The 17,251-nt window shown below is 37.3% G+C and overlaps 1 protein-coding gene across 11 annotated transcripts in view; it reads right to left on the bottom strand.

Annotated features, from left to right (window-relative positions):
- The window catches only part of LUC7L2 (LUC7 like 2, pre-mRNA splicing factor), a 56,071-nt gene that overhangs the window by 14,468 nt on the left and 24,352 nt on the right, over positions 1-17,251 (bottom strand). For all 11 annotated transcript variants that reach the window (XM_012767979.3, XM_012767981.3, XM_076006644.1 and 8 more), the window contains 3 exons: positions 8,864-8,962; positions 5,789-5,899; positions 2,208-2,351 (listed from right to left, as the gene is read on the bottom strand). In XM_012767979.3, the coding sequence (XP_012623433.1) occupies positions 2,208-2,351; positions 5,789-5,899; positions 8,864-8,962 (354 nt within the window). The remainder of the gene's footprint in view (positions 1-2,207; positions 2,352-5,788; positions 5,900-8,863; positions 8,963-17,251) is intronic.

Genomic DNA, 17,251 nt, shown 5'->3' with positions numbered 1-17,251 from the left:
ACAACATGGCTATTTTGTCATGAAAATTATGTGTCCCTTTATCCCGATCTTCTGCCCTGCCCTTAGGACCGCTCCAATGGAGGTCAAAGGTCACACAGCTCCAAATAACTTTTGCCAAGAAATTACCATAACAATTCGGCCATGGTACAAAGCACAACTTTCTGAGAAGTTTTCTCAATATTCTACAATGCTGTTTCCTGTAACTTTCACTAAAAATGAAATGTAGGCTGGGCACAGTGACTCACACCTGTTAATCCCAGTACTTTGGGAGACTCAGCTGGGAGGATCTCTTGAGCCCAGGAGTTTGAGGCTGCAGTGAGCTATGTATGACTACAACACTGCACTCTAGCCTAGGAAACAGAGCAAGACCCCATTTCAGAAAAAAAAAAAAAAAAACAAGAACAAAAAAAGAGGGGGAACATCATCAACAACTGTATGCCAATATATGCAACAACTTAGAGATTTTTGTGACAGACAGACCTCCAAAAGTGATTAAAAAACAAGAAAAAATTGAATATCCTTATAGCTACTAAAGAATTTGACTCTTAAGTAAAAAAATTTCCCAATAAAGAAAACTCCAGTCTCCCCGGTGCAGTGGCTCACGTCTGTAATCCTAGCACTCTGGGAGGCCAAGGCAGGAGGATTGCTCAAGGTCAGGAGTTCAAAACCAGCCTGAGCAAGAGTGAGACCCTGTCTCTACTAAAAATAGAAAGAAATTCATTGGCTAACTAAAAATATATAGAAAAAATTAGGCGGACATGGTGGTGCATGCTTGTAGTCCCAGCCACTCAGGAGGCTGAGGCAGAAGGAATGCTTGAGCCTAGGAGTTTGAGGTTGTTGGGAGCTAGGCTGATGCCACGGCACTCTACTCCAGGCAAAGAGTAAAACTCTGTCTCAAAAAAAGAAAAGAAAGAAAAGAAAAGAAAAGAAGAGGAGAGGGGGGGAGAGGGGAGAGGGGAGAGGGGAGGAGAGGGGAGGGGAGGGGAGGGGAGGAGAGGAGAGAAGAGGAGAGGAGAGGAGAGGAGAGGAGGGGAGGGGAGGGGAGGGGAGGGGAGGGGAGGGGAGGGGAGGGGAGGGGAGAGAGGAGAGAGGAGAGAGGAGAGGAGAGGACTCCAGTCCTAGATGGCTTCACTAGTGAATTCTACCAAACATTTAAAGGAAAAAATACCAATCCTCTAAAGAAACACTTTCAGAAAAGATAACTTATGAGCTGCCATTATCCTGATACCAAACCAATAACAAAGTCATGTGAATAAGTTATTAAGAGCGGCTGAGGAATAAGATACTCTGATTAATAAGTTTTCCTTCAACTCTCTCTTTTCTGTGAAAAATATCTAATATGCATTAGGTTCTCTTCTTCCTTAAAAGAAGGGAATACACTATTGAACATAGTACCTGCCTGAGCCTCCCGAGTAGCTGGGACTACAGGTGTGTCCCACCGCATCCAGCTTCCTTCTTTTTTTTTAACCTTGCCATAATAGACCCTGCTCTCTTAACAAAAACAGAAAACAAAAAAATTGGTAAGAGGTTTAAGAGGAGGAAAAAAAAAAAAAGAGGAGGAAAAAAAAAAAGAGGAGGAGTGCCCAGGATTGACACAAAACACTGCAGAGGAGAGACCCCAAGCTCAGGTATCTATGGAGGCCAAGCAGGTTACTATAAAGCAGGCCAGGTGTGATACAGTTAGAAGCAGTGGAGACTACGGCAAAAGAGTAAAGACAAAGAAACTCGATTTTCTAAAAAAAAATCAGGTGCACCAACAGAAACAAAACTGTCTGTAGGATATCAGTTTTGGACCTGTGCTGAAGGAACAATGAGAAAAGGCTCTCAAGATGCTACCAGATTGTACTGGGGTGGGAAGAGAAAGGAGAATGCTACAGTTGCAAGGGGGCTGAGCAGGGGACAGGGTATCAAAGTGACCAAGTATATGCAGAGTGTGGATGTATATCTGTTGTGTGTGTATAACTGTGGAGCATGTATGACTGGCTACTAATTTAATTTTGTTTACCAGTTATAAATTTCAACAGATCAATGGCTCCAAATTCCACAAAAAAGACTAATTTTGAAACAAAATCTATTACTATGATATGAACCACTCCAATATTTTTAAATTGCTTTAAATTCTCTTTAATAACTTTTCAATAATTTCCAAACATGTTCTTCAAGCAGTACAGATATTAAAGTTTTATCTACTCCTATTAAGAATGTACCTCCGCTTCTCTCTTCTTTGCCCGTGCTTTCTCGACTTCATCCATTACTTTCTGGGATTCTTCCACATTCCCTTCTGCTCCTAGTTGTTCCACCTTGGCTAACAATTTACCAATTTCTTCATTTAACTCATGAACACGTTCTGCCTAAAAGGAAGTAGAAGATCATGCATAAACAACAAAATGAATATTTAACTTCAAAGTACTTCAAAAATGCTCAGAAAAGACTTGTTATCTAAGTCAATATGAGTATAAACAATGATTTCTAGGCATCTCCCAAACGAGCTGATGAGACATCAGGCTGTTTTGAGCCTGCCTGCCTTTATTTATCTTGGTGAGGTCAGGGATACTACCAATCCCAATCTAACTTCCCAGTGTCTGCTTGGGCAGTGTGCTCCAGGTGTAAAATACCTTTTCTTCCATGATCTAGTCATCCATACCTTCCTAAATCATCTCTCACTATCCCCCCACCTCACACCACAATCTATAGTTATTTTTAGTTTCCCAAACTTACCTTGTTGCTTTCTGACTACACATACTGTTCCCTCTTCCTGAGATACCACTCTTTACCTCTCAGACACCCCCCTTGCCTACCTAGTGAATGTCCATTCATCCAACAAGACCCATCTCAAGAGTCTTTTCAGTGAAGCATTCCTTAACAAATACCCCATCTCATCCTCACTTAAACACATGTATGCCCTTTCCTTTGTGCCAAACTTTTGTATCTTTTTTGACAATTACTCTCATAAATATCATACTATTTAAGGATAGCTATCTGTATTTCCCATGTTTGTATCTCCAATGCCCAACAAACAGCATAGGCTCAAATAATGAGTTTAAGAAATGAATTGGTGGCTCTGTTATAAAGCAACTAGTAGATATAGCTCAGAAGTGCAACAGATTTGGCCTACTGCTAAACCAATTACTAGTTGTATAATTTTGGCCAAATTACTTAAATCTGAATGCATTTCCTTATCTAAGAAATAAGAATAGTACTTATCCCACAAAGTTGTGAGAAATGAGAAAGTGTGCCTTGCACACAGACTGCACAGCACCGTGTTGATCTGCAGTATACTAACGTGGTGCCCCTACTCCTTAGTCCTTGCCTTTCCACTGGGATTAATTCTTGCCTTGGGATCTGATATGTTCCTCCTCAGCAGCAGCATCGTAAGAACATAGTTCATTCCTACTATTTTAATTGCATATGATATATATACATAGTCTTTATTTTGGCCACAGAATTAGTATTTAGTTTGCTACGTAGCCAATTATATTAGCAAAGGTCTTAATTTGGTATGAACATCCAGTCCCAACAAACTAGTCTGCCAACAATCTTTACTTTTCAAATTTCCTTCAATCCAAGATCTTCCTACACTCAACAAGATTCCCATCTCTATTATCACTATCTACCCTCTCTGCCAAAATGGTATTTCCTTTAATTATGTCATTCAATGACTGCTCTGATGCCCCAAACTCTTCACCCTTCCCTGTTTCCATGCCCTTTCTCATGAAACTGTGTGCCATCATACTCTGACTCTGAGTTTGCACATAAACTTGCTTTGGCTACTGGGATGGTATAAAGCATGACCCAAGAAAGGTTTGAAAAGCACTTGTGTGACTGGGCTTGATGCTTTTGCTCCTCTGCCACCACCTTGATGGTAGCACAACATGGCCAGGCTAGCCTTCTGGGCATGGCTCAGTAGCCTCCAGCTAACTGTAAGGTATGTGAAGCCCAGCTTAGGCAGAAATAGGTGCTCAGTCAAGTTCAGCCTAAATCATCGACTGTAAAGTCATGGACTAAATATTTACTGTTTAAGTCACTGAGTTTTGAGGTGGTCTGTTACATAGCACTTTTGTAGTGATAGATACGCAATACAACTCGGCCTCTTCCAAGCACTCGTCATGGGTCTCTCAACCATGCGATACTAGCTACATCTCTTGTGCTTTAGGATGCCCATCTTAAAGTATCCATCTTCAGAAAAAAAGTAACCTTCTTCTCAAACAAGGGAATCAATTTCCCTTTGTACACACATATCTGAACATTATTTTAATGCTGTCATCTGAACTCTACCTGGGTAAATCTTTTTCTCCCATTCTGCATTTTCATAAAATGAACTAGTATATTAACTGACAGAATAATGTTATAAAGTAGTAAGTCATCAAATCAACCAAATGCAATATATAGGACCTTGTTTGAATTCTGATAACAAACTGACCGAGAACAATGAACATATACTGATTAGATAACATTAAAGAATTATTATTAACTTTACTGTAATATTATGGTTATATTTTACCATAATATATTGATGTGATAGTATGGTTATATTTTACAGCTAAAATTATATGATATCTGAAAATTTGCTTTTAAAAGCAACTAAAACAAAAACAAAAAACTGTTAGCTTTGAAACTTGGTGACGGATCCACTGGAATTCACTGTACTTTTCTCCCTACATATTCTGTGTAACTTCACAACAAAACATTTTTTAAAAGTAGTGAGTCCAGTAAAACAAAACTTCACACTTAAAAAGCAGCAATCCAATTAGAAAATTGGCAAAAGCTACACAAAATATTTTGCTGACGAGGATATACAGATAACAAACACACGTAAAAAAATGTTCAACATCATTAGTCATTAGGGAAACAAACCAAAACCACAATAAGATATTACTAGACTGGATAAAATGAAATATAGTGATGCAACCAAATGCTATCACAGATGTGGAGAAACTGGATCACTTATACATAGCTGGTAGGAATGTAAAATAGTATAGTCACTCTAGAAAACAATTTGGCAGTTGCTTTCAAAACTAGAAACAGATTCAACTTATGACCCAGCAACTGCATGCTTGGGCATTTACCCAAGAGAAATGAAATTGTATGTCGACACAAAAAATATGTATGCAAATGTTTACTGCAGCTTTGTTGGTATTAGCCAATAACTGGACACAATCCAGATGTCCTTCAGTGTGTGAATAAACTGTGGTATATCCGGTACTCTGAGTGGAGTACTACTCAAATAAAAAGGAATGAACTAGTGATACAAACAAGTTAGATGAATCTCAAGGAAGTTGTGCTGAGAGAAAAACGACAATCTCAGAAAGATACAGACTGCGGGATTCCATTTATGTAACGCTCCATAAAATAACAGAGATGGAGAACAGATTAGTGGCTGCCAGGGGCTAGGGATGGTCAGGGAGAGGGTAGGTGTGGCTATAAGGGAAGTAACATGAGGACATTTTCTGGTGATGCTCTAGTTAAGTATCTTAACTATGGTGGTAATTACACATTTGCTAAAATTGCATAGAGCTATACATGCACACATGCATACATAAATAAATGCATGGATAACTGGTGAAATCTGAATAAAATAGAAAGATAAGGCTAATATCAATTTCTCTGGCATCATGATAGTTGTGAAATATGTTAACATTAGCGTAGGCGAGAAAGACTACACAGAATTCCTTGCGTACGTCTTTGCAATCTCCTGAAAATCTAATTATTTCAAAATAAAAAGTTAAATGGAACAAAAATAGTGAATTAAAACTATACTTTGTACTAATTAAATGACTGAAATTCTTACCTTTGCTGCCACTTCAGCACTAATCTCCTCTTGAGTTTCTGCTAACCTTTTCTTAGCCACTTCTGTTCTTCTATCACAATCTGCAATGAATGACTGCAGATGATCCATGGCCTACAAAGTTTAATTAAAAGACAATTACTACCAGAAAATCAACTTATTGAAAATATCTTTACACAGAAATAATACAAGAATTTCCTCAAAGTAAAAAGCAGTAAGGATCATTTAAAAACTTTTAACTGTGATGACATAAAAATAACTATTTCATTTTCTAAATTTGCAAATTATCTTTTAAACCACAATAGAAATCTATTCAAATTTCCTTATGTGAAGATAAAGGTGGCCTCTGAAAAGCAGTATGAGAAAAGATGCACTAATCAACAGTGTTGGGTAACTAAGTAACTATTTGGGGGAAGGAGTAGATCCATACCTCAATTCCTTAGACCAGAATAAATTCAAGATGGATCAAAGATTTAGGTATATAAAATTAACCCAAAAAATACCCGAAGAAACCACTGGAAAGAACTCTTATCACCTCAAAATAAAAAAAAATGAAAAAATAAAATTCTCCAAGGCATCTCTTCTAACTGCTCAATAATTAAAAAGAAAAAAGAAAAATAACATAAAATATTAAAAAAAAAAAATTCTCCAAATTCTCCAAAGCAAAAACAAAGAAAAGAAAACCCAGCCTGGTGAGGTGGCTCATCCCCATAATCCCAGCATTCTGGGGAGGCCAGGGTGGGAGGATTGCTTGAGCTCAGGAATTCAAGACCAGCCTGAGGAAGAGCAAGACTCCATCTCTACTAAAAATAGAAAAATTAGCTGGGTATCAGGGCATGAGCCTGAAGTCCCAGTTACTCAGGAGGCTGAGGCAGGAGGATCCCTTGAGACCAGAAGTTTGAGGTTCAGCAGTGAGCTATGATGACACCAGTGCTCTCTACACAGGGCAACAGAGTAAGACTCTGTCTCAAAAAAACAAAAATGAAAAAATATTTGCAATGTATATATCTAAGGAAAAATCTAATTTCCATAATATGTAAAGAGTACTTTAGTACAAATCAATTAGAAAAATGCTAATATCCAAGATTAGCCAATAACTCCCAAATAGTTGCATAATGACAGTTCACTAAAAAGGAAACATAACTAGATCCTAAATACATGCAGTATGTTCACAAACTCACTCATAAGAGAAATAAATGCAGATTAAAACTATACTTATATTCCACATTTCATCTATCTAAGTTGCCTAAAGAAATCTGGACAGCACATTATGTGGTCAGATGGGAAAGAGATAATTTCACAAATTACTGGTGGGAGTGTGAATCACTAATTCTCAGAAACACCAACTTAGCAATATTTATAAAATTACTATCTGACTTAGCTGTTCAATTTCTACATATTTATCCTATAAATACTCAGTATGTGAAAATAATGTATCATCATATTATAATAGAAGAAGACTGAAAACAGCCTAATGATGATGAGCCCTGCTGTGATTTAAGCCCAGAGTGTATTATAAGTGTATTAAATCATAATCAAATTACTTTAAGGTGTTTCACTCGATTGTTCCAGCCATATATTAAATTATATTTACAAAAATAATTTTCATTTCCATTAGCAGAAATTCTTAGATGTTCAGAGAAGACAGGGAGCCTATGTATTGCTTGAAATCCCAAACCAAATAAAAACACATACTATCTCATTAATAAAATGTGTCATGAGATTTATGCATATTAGTATGTTTTATGTAATGCTAATGCTTTATATAGATGCTTTATATAAACCCTTTCTAAAAATGTGAAAAAAGTTTCCTTATTTTTACACAAGCAATTTTCATGTAAAAGCACAATATGGTCACATTTTGGGTCCTTTTAGATATCTAAATGGTATATCTAAATGCTCTATTTCTTCTATTAGTTTTACATTAAAAACATCATGCTTAGGCCGGGCGCTGTGGCTCACGCCTGTAATCCTAGCTCTTGGGAGGCCGAGGCGGGCGGATTGCTCAAGGTCAGGAGTTCAAAACCAGCCTGAGCAAGAGCGAGACCCCGTCTCTACTATAAATAGAAAGAAATTAATTGGCCAACTGATATATATATAAAAAATTAGCCGGGCATGGTGGCGCATGCCTGTAGTCCCAGCTACCCGGGAGGCTGAGGCAGAAGGATCACTCGAGCCCAGGAGTTTGAGGTTGCTGTGAGCGAGGCTGACGCCACGGCACTCACTCTAGCCTAGGCAAGAAAGCGAGACTCTGTCTCAAAAAAAAAAAAACATCATGCTTAATACCCACCCCCAGAGGGAGGGGAGGGGACAGAAAAAAAAATACCCACCCCCCATATGCATATACAGTGGTTCCTCAGTATCCAGGGAGGACTGATTCCAGGATGCTCAAGTCCCTTATATAAAAGGGTGCAGTATTTGCATGTAATTTACACACATGCTCCCATATATTTTAAATTATCTCTAGTTTACCTATAATACCTAATACAATGTAAATGCCCTGTAAATATTATACTGTAATGTTTAGGGAATAATGACAAGGAAAAACGTCTACATCAATACATGTTCAGTACAGACACACAATCCATCTTTTTTCCCTGAATATTTTCAATGCAAGGTTTTTGGTTCTCAATCCAAGAACATTTTGAATCCACAGATGCAGAAATCATGGATACAGGAGGCTGACTGTATATACGTATATAGACATGAAAAATAAATGAATCTAAAAAATTCAGAATAACTGGAGAAAGATCCTTATATACACTAGAAATTAGTTGATTACATTTGTTTAAAGTGATATTTCTTTAATCATTACATTTTATTGGCAAGAATATGCTTAATTTTCAAAGGAACATATAAATTACATGACTTTTACACATTTTCCTAAAATACTCAGTCTCACTTCATATTTTAAAAAGTGTTATCAAGAAAGTACATGATCTTACTTAAGTATATATTATACTTCATATAACCACAATGAAGATAATTTGCTAAGATTTTCCTATTGACATATTAATCCATATTGAAAATATTTTATTGCAAAAAGGAAATATAATCCATTAAAGCAAAATCACATACGTCAAGTTCAAAGAAAAAGTCTTGTTCTTTGGATGCAATTTCATAATCTGCTCTTAAAGCCAGGTCATGGACTTTCAGACATTCTCCAAGATCCATTCTCTGGGGGGAGAAAAGATACATAATATTAAAACAGAAAACATACTTTTCAAAAATACATTAACAACCATAGTTCTCTTCAGAATACATATTAAGTCATACAGATGCTGCTTTATTTATGGACTTTCAAATTACAAAATTTCAAGGACAAGTATAAAACTTGATGCCAGAAAAATAACAGCACCATTCTGTCTACAACAGATGGGAACAGTGATTACTTTTGTACTTAAGAACAAATGGATATGACAAACTTTTTGGAATCCTAAAAAACCTTCTAGCTTCTATATCACAACATACTTCACTTAGCCTCATAACACAGGACAGATAACGTTAATTTAAAACTAAACTAAAAGAACGTACATATAAATCAAATTGCTGAATTGTGGTCAATGTTCTTTGAAGAGCATTGTTTTTCAAATAAAGATGGAATCCTCAAAAAACAGACTGGTGGCCCTTACATCAGACAACACTCCAAGTGAACTAGTAAGGATATAACTTATTAATAAGACCCCACACAAATTCACAAAGAACAAGTACCTAATCCTACCTATGATGAGCATATGTCAGGAAAATAAAATAAATACTCTTACTGAACACTAGGAACTTTCTACTAGGAATTTCCAATTAGACATTATTTACCAAACTAGAGGCTTTTCTCATATCTGAGACAAAATCCCTAAAAATCCATCCATTGTTACATGTATCTGGGCAACATCTTCCATGAAATCCTTTTGGAAAGAAATTGAGCAAGATACAAAGATAATTACAGATATCATTAATGGATGATCAAAGCAGAGATTTTTCCAATTGGAGATATATGACCAGAATGTCTCAAAATCTCTGAAGGGTTGGTGAAAAGGGAGTACAATAATTCAAAAAAGTGGCTGAGTACAGTAGCTCATGCCTGTAATCCCAGTACTTTCAGAGGCTGAGGCGGGAGGATCACTTGAGGCCAGAAACTCAAGATCAGCAAAATAATAAGACCTTGTCTTTAAATTAAGAAAAAAAACAACAACAATAATTCAAAACAATACAGTAAATATTCCTTTTGGTTTTGTTACAAAAACTATACACAAAGTAAAAGTACAATAAAACACGGACAGCCCAAGCACTATGCTTTACAGAGACATAGTATCTGACTTCACGGAACTTACATTCTACAAGAGGGGTAACAAATGATAAACTATGAACAAAGTTAGGTGACCTAATAAAATAGTAATGCTCCTCATAACCATGGAGGCCACTTGGGAGCAGGTAGTCAGAGGAGACCTTTCTAAAAATAATGCATTTACTGGATCTAGAGAGTGAGAAGCAAATGAAAACCTTAGGAAAAGTCAAGAAAAGAGTGTTTCAGTTTTTATAAAAGATTAAGAAGGCAGATCTTTAAAAAAAACAAAACAAACAAAAAAAAACTAGGCCAGTGTTAATCACAGGCAAGTTTTTGGTAAAAAGAAAGAGGTCTACAGTATCTACAGCACACAGGTCTGGGACTTAACTTTGCATACAGTATCTAAAAATGAGGCTGGGTGTGGTGGCTTAGATCTGTAATCCTAGCACTTTGGGAGGCTGAAGTGACAGATTGCTTGAAGTAAGGATTTTTAGACCAGCCTGCACAACATAGTGAGACCCTGTCTCCGCAAAAAAATAGAAAATTAGCCAGTGGTGGCAGAGCACACCATTAGTCCCAGCTACTCAGGAGACTGAGGCAGGAGGATCACTTAAGCCCAGAGTTTGAGGTTGCAATGAGCTATGATGATGTCACTAAACTCTAACCTGGACAATGGAGCAAGACCCTGCCTCAAAAAATAAAAAGTAAAATTTTAAAAAAAAGGAAAAATGACTCTGCCTATTTAACTTTCTTGCCAACAACCTGAATATGTATAAAACAAAGAATGTGGTCAATTTTGTACAATATCCCAAATTAAAAAGGATAGCAAACTCACTGGATCGAGATTCAAAAGGATTAATAAAATGTAAAGAAATAAATATGAATTTAGCAAGATCATTGCTCATTTTTATGACAAAAAAATAAAAAGAGAAATAAAAAATTAAAAGAAAAAGACATATGAAGTCCTATAGTAGTTATATATTCAAGCAAACAAATTTACAAATAAGTGTGACCAAGCCAGGCGCAGTAGCTCATGCCTATAATCCTAGCATTTTAGAAGGAGAAGCAGAAAAGAATCAATTGCAGAAAGAAAACCCTAAGTCCAGGCCAGGCGCAGTGGCTCATTCCTGTAATCCTAGCACTCTGGGAGGCCGAGGCAGGCGGATTGCTCAAGGTCAGGAGTTTGAAACCAGCCTGAACAAGAGCGAGACCCTGTCTCTACTAAAAATAGAAAGAAATTAATTGGCCAACTAATATATATAGAAAAAATTAGCTGGGCATGGTGGCCCATGCCTGTAGTCCCAGCTACTTGGGAGGCTGAGGCAGGAGGATTGCTTGAGCCCGGGAATTTGAGGTTGCTGTGAGCTAAGCTGATGCCACAGCACTCTAGCCAGGGCAACAGAGTGAAACTCTGTCTCAAAAAAAAAAAAAAAAACCAACCCAAAAAACCCTAAGTAAGGACTGTTGGCTGACTGGCTAATAAAAGAATCAATTGGAAAGAGAAGCAGAAGGATCACTGAGGCCAGGAGTTCAAGACCAGCCTGAGCAAGAGCAAGACCCTTTCCCTACAAAAAATAGACAAATTAGCCAGGTATAGTGGTACACACCTGTAGTCCCAACTACTTGGGAGGCTGGACCACTTGAGCCCAGAAGTTTGAGGTTGCAGCGAGCTGTGATGATGCCACTGCACCCTACCCTGGGCAAGAGTGAGACCCTGTCTAGAAACAAAAAAAACCAAACAACAACAAAACAAAATACGACCAGATAATCAGATAAATTAAAAAACATAACTAGTCAAGAATAAGGATTACAGTATGGCATGACTGAGATAAAGCTATGTGGTATAAAACTAACTTAAAGAGGACATAGTATGAGCAACATGAGAAATCTCTACTGAGGCTGGTTTTAAAGCAAACTGCTGCCCTCCAAAACAATATCTATGTGCTAAGACATTTCAAAAAACGGGTATGAATAAATCATACGAGTGTCTCAAAATCAAGCTATATTAAAAAAAATCAGGGAACAGAAGTAGATGGAGAAGAGAAAAATCAACTAAGATGTGAACCTAGTTATCAATCAACTAAGGAACATTTCATTAACAAGCACAAATAGATTTATTATGGCCCCAAGGGACTCTGGTGAGTCAGATTTTAACTCCCCTCAATATTAGAAAATATTTATTTGGGGGATGGTCATGCTTGAAGCTCTTACTCGAGGAGGGAGGAGCATGGGCAATGTAAGTACCCTTAACACTTGTACCCTCATAATATGCTAAAATTAAAAAAAAAATTTAAAAAAAGAAAATACTTACTAATAATCACAGCTTTCCAAAGGTGGAACAAGCTTCCTTGGGGTTAGTAAGCTCCCAGATATCTAAGTAGTTCAAATACAGTTCTGACAACTATTTTTCTAGGAGACTGAAGAAAGAATTCAACCATCAAGTAATTTTTTGTTTCTTGGGGTTTTTTTGAGACAGGGTCTCACTCTGTCACTGGGGTTAGAGTGCAGTGGCCTCATCATAGCTCATGTAGTCTAAACTCCCAGGCCCAGGTGATCCTCCTGCCTCAGCCTCCCCGGTAGCTGAGACTACAGGCGTGCACCACTACACCCTGCTAGTTTTTTCTATTTTTTGTAGAGATGGGGTCTCTCTTTTGTTCAGGGTGGTCTCGAACTCCTGACCTCAAGCAATCCTCCCACCTCAGCCTCCCGAAGTGCTAGCATTAGAGGCGTGAGCCACCAAGCCCAGCCATAAAAGAATGACATCATAATAGAGCAAATCAAAGGGTTAATTTATACATTTGAGTGTACTTTCAAGTGTACATTAATGACAATATTATGTTAATGAATATATCAGTAATAGAAATTGGCATAGCAACAGCTTCAAATAACTAAAAATACTAGTTTGGGTATATGCTAATATATTTGCTCAATCCTATGAGACAGATCTTGAACCAAATTACAAAACAATGTGAGAATATAATTCCTATCAAGGAATTTATATTCACAATGAAAAAAACAAGACATTAAAGTTACAAATGTACACGAAGATATACATACAAGGATTTCATGCCACATCACACACTCAAAACAGAAACAAAGACTATTAATATAGTGAAACTCACCAGATAAGGAAAACAAAGAACAGCCTACACTACAATATATTATGCATTTTTTAAATGTACATGACTGATAATGGAAACCTCCTCAAGACAAGTGAAAAAACATTCAAAAAATATAATGCCATTTGTTCACACACACACATGCTTGCATAAATGCAAAGGATAGTGAAAGATGTACACTACAGTGTTGACCAGGTTTAGGTCTGAGAAGGGGGATGATGTATAATGGGAAACATTTGGCTGGGTGTGGTGGCTCATGCCTGTAAGCCCAGCACATTGGGAGGCCAAGGCAGAAGGATTGCTTGAGGCCAGGAGTTCAAAACTAGCCTGGGCAACATAGTGAGACCTCATCTCTACCAAAAATACAGAAAAATTAGCCAAGTGTGGTGACACACATTTGTAATCCTAGCTACTACTCGGGAGGCTGAGGCAGGAGGATCGCTTCAGCCCAGGAGTTCGAGATTACAGTGAGCTATGTATGATTGTGTCAACTGCACTTGAGCCTGGGCAACAGAACAGTGCCTTTTCTCTTAAAATTATCTTAACAATAAAAGAAAAAAAAGGGAAATATTCATGTTTTATGCTATATCCTCTTGTACTTGAAGACTATATTGTCTAAGTGATAAACAAGTTAAGAGAGAATGGGTACTGGACCAAGTCACAGGACCTCCCTTTCTCTTATTACCTACTTGACTCTAAGAAATTCAATTACTCTCTCTGAACTTCTCTTTTCTCAAGTACTTCAGGATTGTTGTACAGATCAAATAAGATGTTTATGAAAGCACTTTGAGGATAGGTTATTGATTGAGGATTGACAAGAAAGTGCAATCAGTATGCAAAAATATACTTATTTTTGCATACTGATTGCACTTTCTTCAATGAGGGAAGGACATTTTCTTTCTTGATCACTGTTACAGCCCCAATATCTACAACAGTGCCCGCCACATAAAAGGTGCTCAATATTTTGTTGTATGATACAATATTATAGTTCAACAGATGTTAATTGAAGAGCATATTTTCTTGGCTCATAACTTCACATATTTCTAATTCATCCATTTTCAAAGGAATTCATGAAAAAGAACTGTTGCTATAGTTTCAGAGTATATGGAGAGGTTTCCAGGAAAAGTGAAGATGATTTACATATGAAAGGAAGAATAGCGGGGAAATAGCTAGAGCAAATGCTTCAAGAGAAGAATAAATATTTCCTACCTGGAAAATGAAAAATGTGAGCAGCTTAACTGGAACCCGAGGGTTTCTTGTAGAGGATTGGGGAAAATAATGTTGAAAAAAAAGGATATACAATTACTGTGGCCCCAAAGGCAACCAGTTTGCAGCCTGTAACTACTAAATTATGAAAAAATCTAAAAATTAGTCCAAAAATGCAGAATTTATTCTATAGGCAAAGAAGAACACTTGACTATTTGAACAGAAATCATATGATAAAAATCTATGTTTAGGAAGCATCAACACCACCGGACAGACTGACAAGATGGATTGACAAGAAAGACACCAAGGGCAAGAAAAGCTATTACAACAACCCTGGAATAAAGCCACTAGGGTAAAATTAGAAGAAAAAAGAAAGGCAGTGATGGAAATAATCAGAATGCTAAAAAAGAAAAAAAAATAATTTTAAAGACAAGAAGGGGGCCAGGCAGGTGGGTCACAACTGTAATCCTAGCACTCTGGGGGGCCGAGGCAGGCGGATCGTTTGAGCTCAGGAGTTTGAGACCAGCCTGATCAAGGGTAAGACCCTGTCTCTACTAAAAACAAAAAGAAATTAACTGGCCAACTAAAAATATATAGAAAAAATTAGCCAGGCATGGTGGTGCATGCCTGTAGTCCCAGCTACTCAGGATGCTGAGGCAGGAATGCTTGAGTCCAGGAGTTTGAGGTTGCTATGAGCTAGGCTGATGCCACGGCACTCAGCCAGGGCAACAGAGTAAGACTCTGTCTCCAAAAAAAAAAAAAAAAAGACAAGAAGGATCTCTGAAATCAGCAATTCCATCACATCCTCCTACAGATAAGGAAATCAAGACTCAGAGATGCCAAATGATTTGCCTAAGAGCAAAAGCTAGTAGCAATAGAGTAAAAATCTGAGCAGATCTTTAGTACAGCTCACAATGCCTCTCAATCAACAGTTTTTAACTAATGGAAATTAAGTGTGGAAAGGAAAAAATCAAGAGTCTTTTTAAGGCTTCAAGTATTTCAAGTAAGAGAAAACAATAATGCCACCAAGAGAACTGACTAAATCAAATGGAGAATTGATTTGTGAAGAAAAATGTCCTGTTTCAAACATGCTGATTTTGATGTAATAGCAGGAAATCTAAGTAGCAGTGTCTAGTAAAGATCTAAGACTATATTTACTATAGTCTTTCTTTATTCAACTAAATTCTCCAAGCCGAAAGTCTTACATATTCTTCCTTGGAATTATAGCTCAAGCATTTTTTACAGGAGACCCTCATTAACAAATCACGTGAGAACAGGGTCTCACCTGCATATCAACAAGTCTTAAACATGAGTATAGGGTGTAGAGAAATGGGGCACACTGCACACAGAAAGCAGTTCCTGCTTTTCTACCACTTCCCAATTTTTTTTTTTTTTTTGTAGAGACGGGATCTCACTATGTTGCCCAGGGTGGTCTCAAAATCCTGGGCTCAAATGATCTCCCGCCCTGGCCTCCCAAAGTGCTGGGATTACAGGTGTCAGCCACCATACCTAGCCCATTTCTCAATTTCTTAACTGCCCCTTCCCATGTGTATGTTCCAACTCCAAGTCCATTTTTCCCCAAGTAGATAAAGAAAAATGATGCTCTTCTTCTACCTTAATATTTTTTTGAAGCGCATGGCAGGAAATACTTTTGTATCCATTTCTGACCCTAGATAAGCAAAAATAACTAGAAAAAATTAAAACAAGAGGTCTTGCCCCACAAAGACCATATACACAAGATAAGTAACAAGTGCCCATTCAGCAGCACAGACAGCAGGTGCTATACTAGGTTTCAGGGGCTAAACTGCTACAGGCTAAAGCAATCATATGCAGTAAACCAGGCAGGATTTAAATCTGTAGAGAGGAAAAAAGATATTGCATGAAGAGAAAAAAGGGTAAGCATAAATAAGAAGCATGCTAGGGAAGGAAAGTAGTGAGACAACAATGAATAAACCACTTTGATCAAATGAGAAGTCTGTGCTGATTTATTCAATCCAGGGGAGGTAGACTGGGTTGTGGATTTTAGATTTTTTACTACAGGGATAAACAACTGGGAACTACCACAAGTTTCTGTGTAGGAACAATATGTCAAGTTGATTCCCACTCAGGAATGACCAGCTCCTCCTCGACATTCAGATCTCTCCAAGTGTCACTTCTTCTAAAGGGTTTTCTCTAACCACCCAACCAGAGTAGCCCTTTGCCTTGGCCCCCTCCCCGTCCCTTCCCAAACACAATGAAATACCTAAACATGCTTTTCTGTCATAGCACTTATCACTACTTGAAATATTATTTCTTTTCATACTTGGTTGTGTGTCTCCTGCATTGCGCTGTCAGCTCCCACCACTGAAGCACAAACCCATGTCCACTTCTGTATCCCCACCACCTAGCATAACATACAGCACATAGTAGGTACTCAAGTATTTGTTAAGTGAGTGAATGAATGGTGATCTCAGCCATCAGCACTATTTTCAGAGAGATGAAAAATTAAATCACTTCTTGAAGGGGAATTGTTAACTTTTACATTTAAAATTAGTTCTTCAAAAATGTTATAGTCACATTGGTTTTTATTTGCAGATGGTATGACTTCAGAAATAACAGTTCTAAAAACAAGCACTGTGAATTCTCTTTACTTTCTCTATTCAGCCCTCATTAATCTGATCCTTCTTTGCTCATTCTTTTCTATTTCTTCCTCTGCTTAATCCTATTGTTACTTAAATTTAATCACTCTAAACACTATTATAATAAATAGAGAAAAAACAAAAACTTATCTAAACTTGGAAACTTTACAAATTATATCATCTGACTAAATCAATACATATAACTATATATTTGATCCTGTAGACCAAAAAATCTTATGGG

The sequence above is a fragment of the Microcebus murinus genome, chromosome 9 (genome assembly GCF_040939455.1).
Source record: "Microcebus murinus isolate Inina chromosome 9, M.murinus_Inina_mat1.0, whole genome shotgun sequence".
NCBI classification, from domain to species: Eukaryota; Metazoa; Chordata; class Mammalia; order Primates; family Cheirogaleidae; genus Microcebus; species Microcebus murinus.
Note: the sequence above shows the minus strand (reverse complement) of the source record. Positions and strands in the feature narration are given on the sequence as shown.